General features: G+C 36.0%; 1 protein-coding gene across 1 annotated transcript; it reads left to right on the top strand.

Annotated features, from left to right (window-relative positions):
• Window positions 1-3,833: 3,833 nt before the first annotated feature.
• On the top strand, window positions 3,834-20,893 carry LOC306847172 (TGF-beta receptor type-2-like). Its single transcript, XM_079380977.1, has 9 exons — window positions 3,834-4,111; window positions 5,762-5,912; window positions 8,406-8,617; window positions 9,466-9,622; window positions 10,931-11,121; window positions 15,923-16,701; window positions 17,482-17,623; window positions 19,143-19,267; window positions 20,287-20,893. The coding sequence occupies exons 1-9, from the start codon at window positions 4,042-4,044 to the stop codon at window positions 20,461-20,463; spliced, it is 2,004 nt and encodes a 667-aa protein (XP_079237103.1). The 5' UTR covers window positions 3,834-4,041; the 3' UTR covers window positions 20,464-20,893.
• The last annotated feature ends 1,151 nt before the right edge of the window (window positions 20,894-22,044 follow it).

Below are 22,044 nucleotides of genomic sequence, written 5' to 3'. Positions count from 1 at the left end.
ATGGTCGTCTAGACCAGTTGATCTGCGGCCCTTTCCATGGAATAACAGCATTTCGCAAGCATTGCACTGATTTCCAAGAACTTGATGAACTACACCGAAACTCTGCGCTTGTGCCACGTGATTATGCCGGCCGCCACTGCAACAATCCTTCTTGATCAGTTTTGTCTTATTTAATGGCCTTTAGATAATTAAACCTGAATGCATTCACCTGGAAAGCAGAACTGCATGAGATAAAAAGTGTGGTGCATGTTTAAACATGCACTGCACAATGTGATTTTGGTCTTATTTTTGTCTTGCTTTCCAGTAAACATTCTTGAATCAAGATACGTGTACTTTAGATGCAAAATTAGAATTCAGTGTGAAAAAAAAACTTGTTTTGAACCAAAATGTCTACTGTATGTGCCTATGATGCTGTCTAGGTAGGCAGCTCACAAGGTTTTGAGATGCCCAAAAACGCTGTGTAGGCGTGAAGCTCACCATGTGAGGCACATGCTCAGAAATGCAGTCTGGTAACTTTTGAGAGCAAATGTCTTGCAGCTTTCTAAATTTTAAAATGCCTGAAACATATGTCTGTATGGACTGCTCATTAGGGCATGTGCCTAAAAACGCTGTCAGTGTAGGCAACTCACTAGGTCTTGAGAAAAGATATCTTTTATTTTGCGATTTCTGAATAAATAAGCTTTCCATTGATGTATGGTTTGTTAGGATAGGACAATATTTGGCTGAGATACAACTATTTGAAAATCTGGAATCTGAGGGCAGGGGCGTGTCTAGAGCATTTTAAATGGGGGGGGGGGGGGGCCAGTCTGGGGCACTGCCTTAAAAGAGGGTGGCTGGGGGTAGGGGTTGGATACACGATGTTAATAGGCTTATATTATATAGGCTATTAATTGCACAGTGTGAGATTCCTTGGTCCTCACAGAACTTTGTGAGATCGTGATGAACAAAGAGTGACAGCTTTATTGGTTATGAGCACTGTTTGCGAGCTTTCTAAGCAATCCATTTAAAATGTAGAACTTTGTTTTTTGCCCACACACACGTTGCAAAGTTTTGGGAATGACATCTGCATATTTATGCGGGATTCGCTCTCGAAGTAGCAGCATATTGATAGCAATAGAAGGGACAAAATATGTGAAAATATGCATTAAGAGAGCACCCCCACTTATTTCAGAAGCAGCCTTAGTGATTATTTCTGGAACCTGGTTGATATGCTTCTATAACTATATACAAAAACAACTAAATACAAATGTACTACATAAAATAATTTAATAAATGCATATGCACTTAACTAAAATAAGTATTAATAAAATTAATAACTAGAGAAGGCTAACTATATTCAGCTTGCTTCCATTTAGTGAGAAAAGCCTACTCTTCACTTGAATTAGAAAAAAAAAGCTTTTCTGGTCTTCAGTGATGCGAGGATAACGTTTGAGCATACACACAATATCTGAGTGAGACCCGAGCCAATTCATAAAAGAACAATGTAGATTTAAAAGCACACGTCCAGTTTTGTGCGAGTGAAGGAAATCCGTGGAGAGATTCGTGCTCGCGCATTACATGATCGCGTAACATTATGCGCTCTCGACATCTGCCATTTAGATCACGCTAAAATGCCTAAAAGTAATAAAGAAGAGAAGAAAGCGGCCCTAGGCAGCTGCCTACACATGCCAAGATACGCCAGATGCAGTTAGAAACTAAAAACAAGCCTATCGCAAGACATCTGGTAGGGGGGGGCACCTGGGGTGGCCAGCCAAATTTCAGGGGGGCCGGTGCCACCCCTGGCCACCACGTAGACACGCCCCTGTCTGAGGGTGCAAAAAAATCAAAATACTGAGAAAATCACCTTTAAAGTTGTTCAAATGAAGTTCTTAGCAATGCATATAACTAATCAAAAATTAAGTTTTGATATATTTATTATATATGGAACATGATCTTTACTTAATATCCTAATGATTTTTGGCATAAAAGAAAAATGGATAATTTTGACCCATACAGTGTTTTTTTTTTGGCTATTGCTACAAATATACCCCAGCGACTTAAGACTGCTTTTGTGCTCCAGGGTCACATTTTGAATGTCTAGGTGGACAGCTCTTTAGGTTATAGGACATGTGCCAAAAGTCTGTGTTTTGACTGTAATGCCTAAAAATGCAGTCTGTGTAGGCCGTTTAGACTTAAGAGTTATACTTTATTGTCCTTTGCAGGAAAGGTTCTTGGACTCAAATCCGCAGCAATAGACAACAACCACACAAAACAACAACACTTTTGTTATAGTTAAAATACCATCACAGTTACTGTAATTTACTATTTAAAATCCTAATAGATACAGGTATAAAAGAATTCTTACAGCGATTACTTCTCCATGATGGAACTCTATGACGATTCACTGATGGCAGTAATTGATATGTTGAAAATAAAATTTTCAAAATTTAAAAAAGAAAATGTTTAAGATTATGGTGCCTAAAATGTTATACATGTAGCCACTCTGAGTTTAGAAAGTAAGATTTCCCAGCAATGCTGTGTATGTAGGAAACTCCCTAGCTTTTAATGACGTAACAGTTTTGAGACCATGATGCCAAAAATGCAATCTACTGAAGGCATCTCACTGAGTTATAAGACTATAATGCTCAGGAATGTTGTCTATGTAGGAAACTCACAAGTTTTGAGACTGACACCTAAACAAAATGTAGGCAACGTCTTGATACTATGTTCAGAAATGCTGTCTATATAGACAACTCTCCAGGTTTTAAGACTAAAAATGCTGTCTATAGGAAATTGACTGGTTTTAAGACTGACACCTATGTTATATATGTACTGTATGTTCTAGACAATTTTGAGACTGACACCCAGAAATGTTGTTTATGTAGGCAACTTATCTAGGTTTTGAGAATATTAAATGTTGTATTTATAGGAAACTCACAAGGTTTTGAGACAATGATGCCTAAAAATGTTTTCTATGTAGGCAACTCACTAGGTCTTGATACTAGAATGCCCAGAAATGCTGTCTATATAGGCATCTCTCTAGGTTTTAAAGGGGTCATATGACGTTGCTAAAAAGAACATTATTTCATGTATTTGGTGTAATGTACAGTATTTGGAAAAGTTAAGGCAAAGTTGGAATTGTCCCACTTTATAGAAACAGCCTTTGTGCACAGCCGGCATTGTAGGCTACTCTCTTCCAGGTTCAGGAAATAGTCCTCCATAAAAGGCAACTCTCCAGGTTTTAAGTCTAAAAATGCTGTCTAGGAAATTAAATATAGTTTTTGAGATTATGATGCCAAAAATATTATATAGCCTATGTAGGCAACACTCTGAGCCCGACAGTTTATGTAGGAAACTCACTATAGGTTTTGAGACAATGATGCCTAAAAATATTTTCTGTGTAGGCAACTTACTAGAATACTAGAATGCTCAGAAATGCTGTATATATAGACATTTCTCCAGGTTTTAAGACTAAAAATGCAGTCTAAATTAATTGGTTTTGAGGCTATCACGCCTACAATGTTCCAGTAAACATTTAGTGTAGGCAACAAACTAGGTTTTGAGACTATGATGGCCAGAAATGTTGTTTATGTTGTGAACTCATAGGTTTTAAGACTATGATGCCTAATACTGCATATGTGGGGAAACTCAGGTTTTGAGACTGACACCCAGAAATGTTGTTTATGTAGGCAACTTATCTAGATTTTGAGAAAATGATACAGACGTTGTTTAGGAAACTCACTTGAAATGCCTTAGAATGTCGTCTATGTAGGGAACTCACTGGTTTTGAGAGTATGATGCCCAGTAATGCTGTCTTCAGATCTGCACTAAGGTGTTGTCTAGTGAGTGAGCGCAGTATTCTATGCATTGACACAGACGCAGTAGCGGTTTTGAGACAGTAAAGCAGGAAAAGAGGCGCTTCCTCCTCCCTCAGAGCGCGTTCTTCATGAACAACATTTCCTGTCCAGTTTGTGACTCACGTCCATCTCCGCGTTTCCTCTCAGATGAGGGAGGAGATGAGAAGCGAGGCGATATAAGAGCATCGATCCGGGGTCAGACGCGATGGGGCGTGTAATGGAGCGGCTCGGTTCTGTCGGGTTTGGAGCGGTTCTTCTCGTGTGTCTAGTGTCTGGTGAGTTTCCGCTTCTGTCTCGTTACTGCGACACGACGCTCTGACGCTGACGCCGCTATGATCAGCGAACGCGAGCGCTTCAGCGAGTCGCGTCGCGTCAAACTCAGTGTTTATGTTTATGTTCATTATTAGTTCTTCTCTTTCAGTGTTTGAAACTGTCAGACAACACGAGCCTGACCATAAAAAAATGAAATACGATATTAAATAAAACTTTTTTTATTATTATTTTGCTTTCATTTAGTTTAACTTTTATGTAGCCTACTAAAATAACTCAAATTAAAAATGAAAATAAATAAAGACATACAATTAATAGGCTATAGATAGATAGATAGATAGATAGATAGACAGTCAGATAGATAGATAGATAGATAGATAGATAGATAGATAGATAGATAGATAGATAGATAGATAGATAGATAGATAGATAGATAGATAGATAGATAGATAGATAGATAGATAGATAGATAGATATGCAAATTACATGATGAAAACTAGTTAATAATCTTGGTTACTCCTTTCAGGTAATGCATTCTGATTGATTACTTTTTTTTTTTTTTTACTCAACTTGTTTTAAACGTACCATTAAAGGTTCTGTATTGATATAAAAAAGCAAATAGAAAGAAAATATATTCCATTTTGTGATATTAACATCATAAAGTGCATTAAACATTACATTACACATGGGTTTCCCATGGGCTTAATGTAAGAACTGCAGTGGGTTTATGCATTGGTAAATAGTTAATAATGAATTAGATCATAATACAAGTTGCATTCAATTGATAAAGACCTTATAGAATTTGATGCATTTAGATTTAAATAAAAATGAATTCTTCTTAATTGAGGTTGCAGGTGTTTTGTTTTGTATCTTCATCACTGTCCATCACTAAAGTAATCCGTCCACACAGATGTTTCTGCAGTTTAGCAGGAAACAACATGAACCTGCGGTTGCATTTAAGAGATCCTGAAGATCCAGATATAATGTTTCCCAAAGCTCTGTGTCTATTTACCGCAGCTAACAGTGATGCAGCACGTGTTTGCGTTTATTTTCCTGGCAGACGGAGTTACTGAAGCAACGTCCAGCTGAATGTTGAGACGATTACATCATCAGATCCTGAGATGCTTTTTGCTTCACAAAATGTTTTTTTAATTAACACATGTGTTTGGGGTCTAAACGAACGTCACTTTGCAGTTTGCACAATGTCTGTGAATCAGCTGGTGTTTTGGGGATTTTCAGCAGATTTATGAATTCAGTTTTTGACCAATCATATTAAATATAAACATCATCCACTAACTAACCACAAACAAAAACATTAGCTTTGGTTGATCCATGGTTAGTTAATTAAAACAAACAAACAACCAAACAAAAAAAATACTTAAAATAAAAACAATAACTGAAATAAAATATATATAAAAAAGAATATTTCAGCTATTTTATTTCTCTTTTTTATATAGTTTATCTTGATCTGCTAAAATAACTAAAACCAAAAATTATTAAAAACTAAGACATATTTAAAAAAAAATACAAAACATAAAATTACTAAAGTTTTAACTGCAGTTAAAATAAAAACTAAAATATAAAAATCAAAATATGAATAAAAGCTATAATAGTATCTCAATACTGTCCTGTTCTCACCTCTGTTTGTGTCTCAGGTGCATCAGCTCTGCTCCACACAGCCAGTCATCACAGTGTGTGTAAGTCATGTGACCCTCAGCCGGCGAGCTGCAAGTCGAATCAGTGCATCGTGAACTGCAGCATATCAAAGGTCTGCCCGAGTCCAGATGATGTCTGCGCCGCTGTCTGGTATGATGCACTCGTGAACATGAATCATACAGCTGCAATAGGGTTTGTTCTAACATGCTCGCAGACCTGATGCAGCATTCTTCACTTAAAGAAGTAGTTCACCCAAAAATGAACATATGCTGAAAATGTGCTCACCCTCGGGCCATCCAAGATGTAGATGAGTTTGTTTCATCATCAGATTTGTAGAAATGTAGCATTGCATAACTTGCTCACCAATGCATGCTCTGCAGTGAATGGGTGCCGTCAGAATGAGAGTCCAAACAGCTGATAAAAACATAAACACACCACTCCAGTCCATCAGTAATGCCTTGAGAAGTGAAAAGCTGTGTGACTGTAAGAAACATATCCATTTTCAAGACTTTTTTACTTTAAACTGTTGCTTCTGGCTAAAATACAAGTCCGTAATCCATAATAACGCTTCCTCCAGTGTAAAAGTAGTCTGGTCTGAATCCGGAGAGAAATCTGCACAGATCAAGCACTGTTTACAAGCCAAAACAGTCCAAAACAGCTTTGATATGTGTGGATTTTGATGTGAGAGACAACAGGAGATGAAGTTTCTTTTTACTGGAGGAAGTGTTATTATGGATTATTTTAGCCTGAAGTGAAAGCCTGAAGCAATGATTTGAAGTTAAAAATGCCTTAATAATGGATTTTTTAATATTTGTTTTTTTACAAATATGCAGCTTTTGTCTTCTCAAGATGTTAACTGATGGACTGGAGGGGTGTGGATTATTGTGATGTTTTTATCAGCTGTTTGGACTCTCATTCTGACGGCACCCATTCACTGCAGAGCATCCAATACTGATACACTGATGCAATGCTACATTTCTCCAAATCTGATGAAGAAACAAACTCACCTACATCTTGGATGGCCGGAGGGTGATGACATTTTCAGCTAATTTTCATTTTTGGCTGAGCTATTCCTTTAAGAAATGACAATAAAGCAAGCGTCTTGAAGCAAAGAAGCCTTTTTCAAAACAAAAACAAAAAGTTTTCAACCGGAATCATTCTTAAAGGTATAGTGCGCCTAAAAATTGAGCATTTACTTTCCCTTATTTGCAACATGAGCTTGTTTCACTTTCCATGCAGCAGAAGATACAGGAACATTGACCGAAAATACACAAACGCTGGTGTAAATCAGCTGACTGGACATAACTGACTATATAAATAAATATATATATATATAAATATTTGAACGCAGTTAAAGCACTGGCCCCACCCCCAGACCTGTAGCTTACGTCATCTCATATTTTAGCATAGAGGTAAAAATTATTGAATTAATTTTTATATTTGTAATTTTCATTTAAATTGTAAAAAAATATAATTTTATTGTGTTTTTGTAATTTTTTTAAAGTTTTTGATTTCAGTACAGCAGGGGGAAAACTAAACAAAATGTAATTATTTTGTAATTAAACAGTGGTTTACTGAAAAAGTTGCTCTTTCTTTAAATAAATTCAATTACAAATCTACCTTAGCTTATGCTCTAAAATAGGGAGCACTTTTACATTACTATAAGGTTACAATCAGTGTTGGGTAAGTTACTCTAAAAAAATAATTAATTACTAGTTACTAATTACATCTTCAACAGTTTAATTAGATTACTGCACACATTACTCTTTCCAAAAAGTATTTAATTACTTATTACTAGTTACTTTCTAAATCCTACATCAACCTCGACAAGATACAAGGATAGACATGAAATGCTTCTTTTCATTCTTTCAAATAAATAATAGATAACTACATAAATTATTCTGATCACACTTTAGATTACGGTCTTATTCTCACTATTAACTAATTATTAACTATGACTTTTGCCTCAATATACTCCTAATTACTGCTTGGTAATACTTAGTAAAGTAGTTGTTAAGTTTAAGAATTGGTAGGATTAAGGATTTAGAATAAGGTCTTGCAGAATAAGATATTAATATGTGCTTTTTATTAAACAGCCAATATCCCAGTAATATTCATGCTAATAACCAACTAGTTAATTGTGGGAATTGGACACCTAAAGTGTTTCCAATATTCTGGTAGCACTTTATTTTACAGTCCTGTTCCTCGTGTACATACTATGTACTTATTATAGTAATTACAATAAAGGGGAAAGGGGAAGTGAAGTGGTGTGTGGCCAAGTATGGTGACCCATACTCAGAATTTGTGCTCTGCATTTAACCCATCCAAGTGTACACTCATTAGTGAACATACACCCGGAGCAGTGGGCAGCCAATATAACTAGGTAATAACAAGGTACTAACCCTGAACCTACCCCTAAACCTAACTCTACCCCATGCAGTTACCGGGTATTACCAGAACTTATTAACTCACCAAAGTATTTAAAGTGAGAAGTTATAATACTGCGCATTTGGACAAATGTAGTAGAGCATCAGGATATTGACTCATGCAGAAAAGCTGCATACTGTGCAGACATAATGCACAGTGTAGAATAAGTATGAGTAGTATGCTAGTGATTGCATGAACTTTATTTCTGTGTTTCAGGTGGAGGGAGAATGGAGTTGTGACGGTGGAGACGAAGTGTCATGACTCGACTCAGCCGCTGAATGGTGTGATGCTGGACAACTACAACAGCTCGGACTGTGTGCTGACGGGCAGAAACATGAACACCCCTAACCTCCGTCTGTGCGCCTGTACGGGACGAGAGTGCAACGCACGCATGCTGCTGAACAAACCTGATGACCAGAACGTTAAATGTGAGTGGTGTTGTGTGAGAGTGTGTGTGTGTGATTTCCTACTATTTGTCATAACATAATCAGCACTGAGTAGGTGTGTGTTTGTAGTTTCATACATGTAGTATTTGTTTGAGGTCTCCATCTGGTGTGTGTCTGGTTTTCAGTGGATAATATATTTCACATATCATCAGCATTGAGCTAAATCTGAAAAAATAGCATATTTGCATTCATATTGATCTAATTATGAATGTAAAATGGATTCATAAAGTGTCTGTAGTAATTGTGTTGGTTTTACACAAAGCAAGACAGTCAAGATAAACTTTTCTTATCTAGTTATGACAAGTGTCATATAAAGTTGGGTTACAAACGCTCTGAACTGCCTGTAAAGAGAGAACTTTCATTTGATCTTTAGATTATTGGTAAAACTCTCATTTATTAACATTAGCTAATGCATTAGCTAACATGAACTGACTATACATATATTAGAAATTATATGAACACACACACACACATATATATATATATATATATATATACAATATGCAATAAAATTATAATTTATGAAAATTGTAAAAAGGCATAAACATAATGAATGTAAATAAAATAAATGTAGAAAATAAAATAAAATTAATACAAATACTACACAGCATATAAAATACAAAAATAACTTACGATACAACTTTTTCATGTATTCATGTAACATGCATTTGTAAATGTTGAAATTAACATAAAAATACAAAAATTAAAAATAAAATAAAATGCTACATATGAGTAAATAATTTAAGAGTTGTCAGTGTAATTCCTTTGAAATGACTGTAACAGGCAGTCCAGATATTATTAATACTGTATATTTGTGTGTGTTTTTGAAGTGCCTACATCAGAAACTAAAGGAGCGTTCAGACTCCATCAGCTCTGTAGGTTCTGTGATATTGAATCTACGGTGTGTAACGACACCGGCGTCTGCGAATCTTCCTGCAACATCTCCTCCATCTGTGAGAATCCTGACGAGGTCTGCGTTAGCGCCTGGTATGTGTCACTTTTCTAAGTTCTGCATCTATGTTTTTATTTACAGAATCAATCTGCAAATCTGAATCTCATTGATTCTCAAGTATCACTGTTTAGAAGCAGAATCTGCATATGCTCTGCGTTCAGTATTACTGTCTAGACATCCGTATTTCCGAAATCAGTCACTATGACAACTCTGTGTTTGTTCAGTCTGAATGACCGTATGTCGACCACGACTGCGTTAATCAGGAAATGGCTTCACTGTGATACAGGAAATCCTGTCTGACTTCCAGACAATCCCGCAGGAAATAGTTCAGTTCAGCTTGGAGACAAACTCTGAAAGTGAAAACACACAGTCAGACATGACAGAAAGTGTTTAAAGGAGTAGTTCAACCGAAAATGAACATTTGGTGAGTTTGTTTCTTCATCAGATTTGGAGAAATGTAGCATTGCATCAGTGTCTCAGCAATGGATGCTCTGCAGTGAATGGGTGCCGTCAGAATGAGAGTCCAAACAGCTGATAAAACATCACAGTAATCCACACCACTCCAGTCCATCAATTAACATCTGGAGAAGACTAAAGCTGAAACAAATCCATCATTAAGATGTTTAACTTCAACCTATTGCTTCTGGCTAGAATACAAGCCTATAATCTATAATAATGCAAAAAGAAAAGAAAATGGATTAACTCAATTTCCTAACATTTGTTACAGAACAATATAATATGTATTGCTGTTCAAAAGTTTGGGAGTTTTTAATGTCTTTGAAAGAAGTCTCTTCTGCATTTATTTGATCAAAAATACAGTAAAAATAGTGAAATATTATACAATTTAAAATAGCCGTTCTCTATGTGAATATCTGTTAAACTGTAATTTATTTCTGTGATGCGCAGCTGTATTTTCAGCATCATTATTCCAGTCTTCAGAGTCACATGATCTTCAGAAATCATTCTAATATACTGATTTGCGACTCAAGAAACATTTCTGATTATTATCAATGTTGAAAACAGTTGTGCTGCTGAATATTTTTATGGAAACTGTGATATATTTTATTTTTCAGGATTAACAGATGAATAGCATCATCTGCAAAGAACAGCATTTATTTGAAATATAAATATTTTGTATCTTTATAAATGTATTTGCTGTCACTTTTGATCAATGTAATGCATCCTTGTTTACTTAAAATATTAATTTCTTTCAAAAAATCCCCAAACTTCTGAAGTAGTATATATTTGGTGGCTTTTAAAGAGGACACACTTCTGGTATTCTCAGATTGACTGAATAAAAGCCAATAAACTCATCATGTGTGATTGTGCATGCTGTGTTTCAGGAGGAGAAACAAAGGGAACCCCATCATCGAGACGGTGTGTCACAATCCGGCGTTCCCGTTTCACAGTCAGTATCTGACGGACTACAACAACACCATCTGTCTGATGAAGCATGTGAAGGGGATGGAGGATGATTTCTACATCTGCTCCTGCAATTATGAAGAGTGCAACGATCGACTCTTCTTCGCTAACGGTGAGTGAGATGTGAATGTCAGGAGCTAGAGTTGATTTTTTAAAGAAATTAATACTTTTATTCAGCAAGGATGCATTAAATTGATCAAAAGTGACAGTAAAGACATTTAAAACGTTACAATAGATTTCTGGTTCAAATAAATGCTGTTCTTTTGAACTTTCAATTCATCAAAGAATCCTGAAAAATAAAATGTATCACAGTTCCCAAAAAAATATGAAGCAGCACAACTGTTTTAATCAAGTCACCTTTATTTATATAGCGCTTTTAACAATACAGATTGTAGAGATGTCATTGTCATTGTTGCCGTGAAGAAATAAAGAGCTGAGTATCATCAGCATAACAGTGAAAGCTAGCATCATGTCTCCTGATAATATCTCCCAAGGGTAACATGTAAAGTGTGAAAAGTAACGGCCCTAGTACTGAGCCTTGAGGTACTCTGTACTGCACTTGTGATCGATATGATACCTCTTCATTCACTGCTACGAATTGATGACGGTCCGAAAAGTACGATTTGAACCATGCTAAGGCACTTCCACTAATGCCAACATAGTGTTCTAGTCTATTTAAAAGAATGTTGTGGTCGATAGTGTTGAACGCAGCGCTAAGATCCAGTAGCACTAATAAAGAGATACAACCACGATCAGATGATAGAAGCAGGTAATTTGTAACTCTAATGAGAGCAGTCTCAGTACTATGATACGGTCTAAATCCTGACTGGAATTCCTCACAGATACCATTTTTCTCTAAGAAGGAATATAATTGTGAGGATACTACTTTTTCTAGTATCTTTGACAGAAAAGGGAGATTTGAGATCGGTCTGTAATTAACTAGATCTTTGGGGTCAAGTTGTGGTTTTTTAATGAGAGGCTTAATTACAGCCAGTTTGAAGGTTTTGGGGACATATCCTAATGACAGTGATGAATTAATAATAGCCAAAAAAGGATCTATGACTTCTGGGAGCAGCTCTTTTAGTAGTTTAGATGGAATAGGGTCTAACATACATGTTGTTGGTTTAGATTATTTAACAAGTTTATACAATTCTTAAGCAGGGAGGGCATACCAGAGCATATTACAGTGTCTGACATCGTTCTTGCAAGTTCATACACCTCTTTAACATTATTTTTAGTGATCTCCGACTGCCGAAGTCGAACATCATTAGCGCCGACGTGAATAACAATCTTACTGAATTTACGTTTAACATTAGCCAGCACTTTTAAATTTGCCAAGATGTCAGGCGCTCTGGCTCCCGATAAACAATGGACTATGGTGGCTGGTGTCTCTATTTTCACATTCCGTACAATAGAATCGCCAATTACTAGAGCTCTTTCATCAGGTTTCTCAGTGGGTGCATCACTGAGTGGGGAGAACCTGTTTGATGTTCTGATCGGAACAGAAGAGCGGTGTTTTTACCCGTGACCAGGCCGCCTCACAGTCACCCAGTTGCCCTGCTGCATGGGCTCTACCAGAACCGAACAATGTACATGACTCGCTGAGCTAGTCACATCCAAAGCAGTATCTACAGCCCTCACATTCTTACTGTCCTCTGTTAAAGTTTGGATGCGTGTCTCTAGTTCTAAAATCTTCTCTGTCAGCCTAACTATATCCCTGCTTTTATCACATGTGAATCCCTCATCGCCGACAGAGATAGATAAACTATGCATGTGGCATGAAGTACAAATAACAAGAGAAGGAGAAGCCATTACTCACCATGATAGAGGAATTATTTACTTACCACTGTTGTTTGATGAACTCGTGAGTTCAAACGGAGCGAGAGAGAGATGAAAAGGAGCGAGAAAAAAGAAAACAATAATAGGCGCGAATAGAAACGAGAATGACAAGCTAACCGGCTAACGAATATCAATAAAATATATAACCGAATGCACAGATAAAATAATTCATGTTATACTTAGTTTCCACTCTTGAGATTGACAGTCAATATTTTCTAAAACTCAAGCACCTCCTTTCACTGACTAACTATTGTTACATAAACTATTTTTTTCTTTTTAAGTTTGTACCATATTCATCATGTAAAGGTCCAGGAAATGTAAAAGTTTGCGGTCTTTTGAAAGAAATTAATACTTTGATCAAGGACACATTAAACTGATCAAAAGTGCCAGTAAAGACATTTATAATGTTACAATAGATTTCTATTTTAAAATAAATGTGGTTCTTCTGAACATTGTATTCATCTGTGAATCTTGAAAAAATAAAATGCATTACAGTTTGCATAAAAATATCGGGCAGCACAACTATTTTCGACATTGATAATAATCAGAAATGTTTCTTGAGCAGTAAATCAGTATATTAGAATGATTTCTGAAGATCATGTGACACTGAAGACTGGAGTAATGATGCTGAAAATACAGCTTTGATCACAGAAATAAATTACATTTTTACAATATATTCACTTAGAAAACAGCTATTTTAAATTGTAATAATATTTCACAATTTTACTGTTTTTACTGCATTTTTGATCAAATAAATACAGGCTTGGTGAGCAGAAGAGAATTCTTTCAAAAACATAAAACAATCTTAATGATTCCAAGCTTTTAAACAGTGATGTATCAGTCACTTCCTGTCTAAGTGGGCAGTTCTCGATCAGAATAAGAATATTAAGACTCATATCTCAGTTTTGACCCTTTCACACTGTGTAGGTTAGTTTAAAAGCATTCTTGGGGTAAACTGTGCGAGCCGTTTTCTATAATGTCTCAGTGGAGCTGCTGAAGCGTTCAGACGTGTGGTTTCCTATCTGTGTCTAAAGATCATCGCATGCAGATGTTGTTTTTAAAGCCGTGTGTTATTTCTGTGCGTCTGCGTGTGCACGTGTGCGGTTTGTGTTTGGTTGCACATCACTGTTTACTGTACCGTGTATCATTAGGGAGTTTTGTGCTAGGAAAGGACCACTAACGTTTATTTCTGCTTCTGACTAGAATCTAGTTTTAGATGAATTAAACAGGAAGCTGCATCATGTGATTCTGATAGGAAACTTTTGGTGCAGAAAATATCCGTCTGTCCAAATGTAAAAACTGCAAAAGTGATGTTCAGCCTCTGTATTTTGTCTTGTTTTCCAGTATTTAAATGTTTCTGAATCAGATATAAAAAAAAATCTAAAGTTTTCTGCATTCTCAAACACATAAATTCAGACTATGCAGTAAAATTGCATAATATTGAGAACTAGCAGAATGTTAAAATTTTTGCAAATTTTTGCTACTAAGCAACTCAAACTAAATCCTGACTCTGTTTCAATGGTTTAAGGCCACTAATTTTATTAGTTTAGAGATTAGTTAGCACTTTCTCAGAAGTGCTCATAAAGCTTTTATTTTGTTTCCTGTGTACTTTTACTCCCGGAAGTTGTGTCAAGTCAGATTGGAAATTAAGATTTCAACAGATCTTTACAGTATTGTGTGCAATAAAAATATATGACATTTTGGATGGACAGCACATCCTTAAAAACGACCTTCTAACACCAGCTTTCTCTATTCTTTTTCTATTCTTTTGACTTGTTTATTTTTAATTTAAAAAGTCCCTCTAACACTAGTGTTCCCTATTCTTGTTCTATTCTATCTACTTGTTCATTTATAAAAAAAAAAAAAAAAAAAAAAGCCTTGCTGCATGTACTGCGCTAGTCTAACCGTGACTTGTCATAGCACTTATATATTATTGCTCTTTTGTTGGTTTTGATTGCTTCTGTTGTCCTCATTTTATAAGTTGCTTTTTATGTGACCCTGGAGCACAAAAGCAGTCATAAGTAGCACAGGTATATTTATAACAATAGCCAACAATACATTGTATGGGTCACAATGATCCATTTTTCTTTTGTGCCAAAAATCATTAGGATATTAAGTAAAGATCATGTTCCATGAAGATATTTTGTAAATTTTCTACCATAAATATATCAAAACTTAATTTCTTATCAGTAATATGCATCGCTAAGAACTTCATTTGGACAACTTTAAAGGTGATTTTCTCAATATTTAGATTTTTTTGATTTTTGAAGATAGTTTTCTGAGATAAAAAGTTTTTCAGATTTTCCGAGATAGTTGTATCTAGGCCAAATATTGTCCTATCCTAACAAACCATATATCAATGGAAAGCTTATTTATTCAGCTATTTATCAATCTCAATAAAACAAATTGACCATTATGACTGTTTTTTGTGGTCCAGAGAGCCACTCTGTTGATCTAAGAGAGTGAAAGTGACAAGAAAAGCAAAGATGGAGAGAAACACACGAAACATTCAGTTTTAATTTTATTAGTTTATTTTTCCGTAATTTTATGCGCTTTCGTCGTTTTCATTAGGTTTTTTATATATTACTATTTAGGTTGAATTATTATTTTTTATTTAAATTTTAGTTCCTTTTTTATTTATTTATTTTAAGTTGGTAATTTAAGTGCTTTAGCTTAAAGGGGTCATCGGATGCCCATTTTCCACAAGTTGATATGATTAATGAAAAGTATATAACATACTTTGGTTAAATTTTCTCAATGGTCGTCTAAAACAACACCCTTTTACCCGGTCAAAACAGCTCTGTTCTCAGCGATCCGTTTCGGTGCATGTCCCTTTAAATGCTAATGAGCATTCAACAATCATTGGAGGGCCTGTGCAGAATTACATCACTCTGCCAAGAATCTGTGAACGGCTTGATCTATCAATTATCATTGAGGTTATCATTTATCGGGATTTAAAATAAAAGCACTGGGTGGATTTTGATTATTATAGGGTGGTTGTGCATATTTTATTTCAGGTAACAGGAATGTTTTGAGTAAACCGGTAGTAATTTACCTCTGGTGTTTCTATGTAGTGTCAGCTCCTTCAGGAGGCGTTGAGAAGAATTTCCCACCGGTGCTGTTGGTCAGTGTGGTTTCTGCGTTGATCGCTGTCGTCGTTCTCATCTCGACCTTCTACTGCTATCACGTGCTTCGCCAGCAGAACCTCAAAGCGCCCAAAACCAAAGGCATTGACAGTGAAACCTGTGCGATTATCATGAGCAATGACGACCGATCCGACAGCAGCTTGGCCAACGCCAACAGCCTAAACCACAACACCGAGCTGCTCCCCATCCAGTTGGACGTTATAGTGGGGAAAGGCCGCTTCGCTGAAGTCCACAGAGCCAAACTCAAGCAGGGAACGACGGACGAATCCTTCCAGATGGTAGCGGTCAAAATATTTCCCTACGAAGAGTATGCCTCGTGGAAAAACGAGTGGGAGATTTTCTCAGACGCCGAGCTTCGGCATGAAAACGTGCTTCAGTTTTTGACCGTCGAGGACCGGAAGGCCGAGCGACGCTATTGGCTGATAACGGCCTATCACGAGCGAGGGAACCTGCAGGAGTTCCTGACGCAGCATGTGATTGGCTGGGACGAGCTGTGCCGATTGGGCGGGTCTCTGGCGAGGGGTGTGGCTCATCTCCACGCCGACCAGACGTCATGTGGACGCGCTAAAGTGGCCATCGTGCACCGCGACCTGAAGAGTGTGAATGTCCTGGTGAAAGCAGACCTCAGCTGCTGCCTGTGTGACTTCGGTCTCAGTCTGAGACTCGATAACTCCATGTCTCCTGAAGAACTGGCCAACAGCGGACAGGTGAGCGTTTGGCATCACTACTGACTGAAACCCTGGGTCCTTTTCAGGAAAACTCCATATCATATCAGTTATATTAATATAATTAATTAATTATATTAGAGATACAGAGTTAGGTAAAGCTTATTTTTATAAATAGTTTTTTTTAATGTAATATTTAGAAAAAATGTCTCTATCCAAATGTTCATGTTTTAAAATTTTTAAATAATAATTAGCAGATACCACACATTTTATACATCATTAACATCAGTTTGTTTTATGCCATAGTTTTTGTTTGCTTGTTTGTTAAAAATGAATCACTTAGATTGTTTTGGTCCATTAACAGTTTGGTTTACAGTTAGTTAACAGTTATTGATTCAGTGTAAAAATAATAAAGTAACATTAAACACTCTAAGAGAGAAAGTGACGTCTGTGTGAACCACAAGCTCAAAAATAATGATGATGATGTCAGAACAATTAAAGCATTATATTTAAAGAGGAAACGACACGGCGCGACGCTGAACAGAAAGTGTAGAACAAACACTTGTCTAGAAAAATGAAAATGAAAGCATTTATAGGCAAAATTTGTTTCTTGTTTTTTTTATTATTCTGTATAACTTCTGATATAACAGAGGGATATTTAGCAGGAAAACAAGCATTTCAAAATAAAGGTCTGTAGTATGTTTTATATAAAAAATCTAATTGCATTACACACCAAACCGAGTTAAATCTGTCAGATAATGTGAGTGAGTTCAGTGTAAGTTCATTATATGAGCTCACACAAGCTCTGCTGGTCTTTCTCAGGTGGGAACGGCGAGATATATGGCCCCTGAGGTGCTGGAGTCCAGGCTGGACCTGGAGAACATCGAGTCCTTCAAACAGGCCGACGTTTACTCCATGGCTCTGGTTCTGTGGGAAATCACGTCCAGATGCAGCGCTATCGGAGGTAAGAAACATCCATCAGTGCTTACACTCACCATATTACAGAAACACACACACACACGTGCTCACACACACATACCTCACACAGAATGCAGAGAACCCGTCCCAGTCCTCAGATCCTTTTCATGATATCCACACAGAATTTGTTGTAGAAATTATGTACAAATCTTTAAAAAGACCCAGTCTGAATTAAATATAAATATATAAAAGATCTTTAATTAAAAATGAACATAAATGCCCCCAAAACATTTGTACAAAATTATTATATTATATTATATGTAAGGAGTAATTGACGACGGCCCGTTGAATTATTAGAAAATAATGTGCATTAGTTTCTAAGAATTCAACGTCAATTATTCTGCTCATTCTACGGTTTCCACACCTCGAGACATCGATCAGATGATATATTTCAAGGCATTTGTCCGGTTTTTCTACTTAAAACGCTATTGTGAGTATCCAGTGCCTCCCTTGCTAATTCCAAACCATCAATTTTGACCTAGTAACAGATGTTTGAGCAATTACTAACTAAGTTATGAGAGCAAGAGAGAGACCTCTGTGAGTCTGTGTGCGTCTCTCAATAGTGTTTGGCAACAATTTAGTTATAGTGAAACTAAGTTAATTTTCTTCATGAACAGCGCCGTTGTTGTTACCTTCGTTTGTGAGAAGTCATGTTGTTTTTAAGTTGATTTTACTGATAAAATCGTCAGAGTAGCGCTAAAAACCACTGCATGAAAAGAGCTGTAAACTCCTGTACACACCTGGGGAGTATTACTGACCCGACACTGAAATACCATGGGTCCTTATACTGCCAGATACCGGAAAAATTTAACTTTCTGTAATAGTTGCAAATGAGTCCCTCAGTGTGAAAAGATCGATCTCAAAATCATGCAGTCATTGTTGAAAAGGGTTCAAATACACAAAAATGCTGGAAAACCAAAGAATTTGTGGGAGCTGAAGGATTTTTCTGAAGAACAGCAGACAGTTTAACTGTTCAGGACAAACAAGGGACTCATGAACAACTATCACTAAACAAAACAACACAGCTGTGGATCATTCAGGGAACAACACAGTATTAAGAATCAAGGGTATGTAAACTTTTGAACGGGGTCATTTTTATACATTCAACTATTATTTTCTCTTGTGGACTATATGTAAACATCTGTTATGTGAAATATCTTATTCAGGTCAGAACTGCATCATTCAGTCTGTGTTCTCAAGTTCCCAGGAAATGTGTGTGTGTCAAAAACAGGAAGCAACACTGTCTTGAACTCCGCCGTGACACGTGTCATATCACACAGCTCACTTCCTGTCCCTGCACCATGCACTTCCTCTATGGCTTTGTTGTTGTTTAAGGATCTTTATTTTCAGAGTATTTGTGGCAGGAAGCAGCCAGATTTGTGTTGCTTGTTGTGAATGGCTGGTTAAAACTCTGATGAAGCACTTCCCACAATGCCATTCTCCGGTGATTCTGCACAGAGCTATCAGTCAAACTCGTGTGTGTGTGTGTGTGTGTGTGTGTGCAGAGGTCCGGGAATACGAGCCTCCGTTCGGGAAGCTGAAGGATCATCTGTGTGTGGAGAGCATGAAGGACGACGTCATCAGAGACCGACTGAGGCCCGAGATACCGGCCAGCTGGACTAACCACGCGGTAACTACCTAAACTAGTCTCACAGAGCCTGACGGGTTACTAAACCAGCACCTCTTAACCTTTCTGACTGAAGCCCTTCATTATCAAACACAACATTCACAGACCCCGAGATACTTCTGGAGCTTCTGTAATGATAATGGAGCTGAAGCTGCTCATATTACGACTTTTTTATTTACAGTAGGCTTATTATAGTTAACTAAAATCATAATCTTTTTTACTTGTAATAAAATAAATATTAAATATAAATCAATGAAATATATTATTTCATTTAGTTTCCAAGTTTTTTTTTATTTTAAACTTAAATAAAAATTTAAACTAGACATATTTTAAAAGATAAAACTCACTAAAATCAACATGAACGCCAAAAATATAAAAATTAAATCTAATTTAAAATAAAAACTATAATATTTAAATATCTAGTCACTATAGTACTGTGCTGGTAGATGTAATATGTTAATCTATTTAATTATTTAAATCTAAATGTTAGTGTTTATTTTAATGTATTTTCATTTATTTATCAAATTTGTATTATTGATTTTGTTATTTGATATTGATTTCATAATTTATTTATTTTAATCAAATGGATATATATTTATACTTTATACTATATCGGTAGATGTATTTATTTATTAATCTATTTAATTTAAATCTAATTAATGTTATTTATGTTAACCTATTGTATTTATTTAAATCTATTTTTATTTTATTATTATTATCATTTATTTAAATCATTAATATATTTAATTTAATCTAATTTTTATTTACTTATTTTTCTTTTTTATTATTTATTTAAATCGATTTTAACTCATTTTTATTAGTCGTTATGTTGTTTTAATTATGTATTTATTTTAATATAATTTTATTTTTTAAATCTTTATTATTTAATAACTCATTTATTTGAATCATGTATTTATGTATTTAATTTTATCTTATTTTTATTATTTATTTATTTATTTGGTTGTTTTTTTTACACCGTTTCCTCTAAACGTCCTGATATCGTCATCTCCTCTCTTTCTCAGGGCATTCATCTGCTGAGCTCCACTATAGAGGAGTGTTGGGATCACGACCCCGAGGCGCGTCTGACAGCGCAGTGCGTCGTGGAGCGTATCGGTGAAATCAGCAGTGCCGTGATCTCACCCATCAGCGCAGACACCAAGAGCACAGAGGATTCTGGAAACGATGAGAAGGAGATCTGAACCGCAGACGCCCGTCTGTCCAATCAGCTGATGAAGGCTGTTTAAGACAGACATGTGACATTCGCACTTTACAGGATCAACTAAACACGCCAAACACATGCATACAGCACAGGTGATGTTTATTTAGCAATGAACTCATACTCCATCCAGAGCGCGTGCATGACGCCAGTCACTCCAATCATTATAAGCTTCAGGGAAAATCTGCTTCGCTGACGTGAAACAGTCAAACACAGAGGAACAAGAGTGCTGACGCAAAGGATTCTGGGACATGTGAACTCACACCAAGGAAATCCAAGAGACCGTTTGTGAACTTGCAGTATTATAAAGCCACAAAATTATTATGAGCGATAAGCTGATTTAAGTGTTTATTAGAGAAAAATATGATTAATCGTGATTAATCGCATCCAAAATAAAAGTTTTTGTTTACATTATATGTGTGTGTACTGTGTATATTTATGTATATATAAATACACACACATGCAATGTATATATATTTAAGAAAAATGTTATGTTTATATATTTATATATAATATAAAATATAGGAATATAAATGTAAATATTTTCAAAATATATACTGTATGTGACTGTATTTATATATCCATAATACACAGTACACACACATATATGTAAACAAAAACTTTTATTTTGGATGCGATTAATCATCAATCAAAGAGAACTGTGAGCCAAAGATGATCAAATATGAAATCGCTGTATGTGAGACTCTCAGGTGAAGCTGTTTGTTTATTAATGTGAAAATCTAAACTTTTTACACGTTCCTTATAGAGCGGAGCTTCGTTTAGATGAATGTTGATGATCGGTTAACGAGGATCTGATTCTTCAGTAGATCAAATATCAACATTCAGGTTCAGAATCTGAAAGCAACCGTTATAAAAGCCAATTTTTTGCATATATAATCATTGTGTATATTTGTTTAAAAACTTTATAAAACATCCTAAAATCATTGTTGTGAATGTTGTTTTTATGGAGCGCATACACACTGCAGCTGAATATGGTGAAACATGAAATCAAGTTTAACTCCATTTAGTCTCTTTATGCATGGTCTTATTGTGAATGATTCATCAGTTTCAGTTAGGAAAAATAAATAAGTCAATATACCAAATTACAGAAGTGAAATTAGTTGCACACATTGTTTCATGTCAATTTTTAATAGATTTTTAGTTGGGTTTACGGTAACGAGCACATTCATAGCAGGCTAAATCAATCAAAAATATGCTCTTCTGATTGTTTCTGGTCTTCTGTTATTAAAACCCTTTTATGCCAGGAAGGATATCTGAATAAACCACAGATTTTGTGAGGAGGATTTGAGGCTCAGGTTCAGATTAAAGCATATGCTGCCTCCTGCTGGAGAGATTTATCATCACACAGATATTAAATAAGTTCCCCTTCAGGAACTCGGGCTGCGTCGAAAACGCCAGGGGAACGCCTCCAGCGTCACCGCGCTCTGAAACACGTGTGTAATCTGCCCAATGGAAGGGCGAGACGTCATGGGCGGGTGACGTAATCGACCAGAAAGCATAAAAGCAGGTGCGACGGAGCCGGCGTTCTTTTTGTCATTCAGCA

This window comes from Barbus barbus (assembly GCF_936440315.1).
Source record: "Barbus barbus genome assembly, chromosome: 27".
NCBI classification, from domain to species: domain Eukaryota; kingdom Metazoa; phylum Chordata; class Actinopteri; order Cypriniformes; family Cyprinidae; genus Barbus; species Barbus barbus.
The sequence above is the reverse complement of the archived record's forward strand: the minus strand, read 5'-3'. Positions and strand labels throughout refer to the sequence as shown.

What these genes read in the sequence shown, in the direction of transcription:
- LOC306847172 (XM_079380977.1), top strand. Translation starts at nt 4,042, where the DNA reads ATGGGGCGTGTAATGGAGCGGCTCGGTTCTGTCGGGTTTGGAGCGGTT. An exon ending in AACTGGCCAACAGCGGACAG is followed by an intron (nt 16,702 to 17,481) that starts GTGAGCGTTTGG and finishes GGTCTTTCTCAG; the next exon opens with GTGGGAACGGCGAGATATAT. An exon ending in CCAGCTGGACTAACCACGCG is followed by an intron (nt 19,268 to 20,286) that starts GTAACTACCTAA and finishes TCTCTTTCTCAG; the next exon opens with GGCATTCATCTGCTGAGCTC.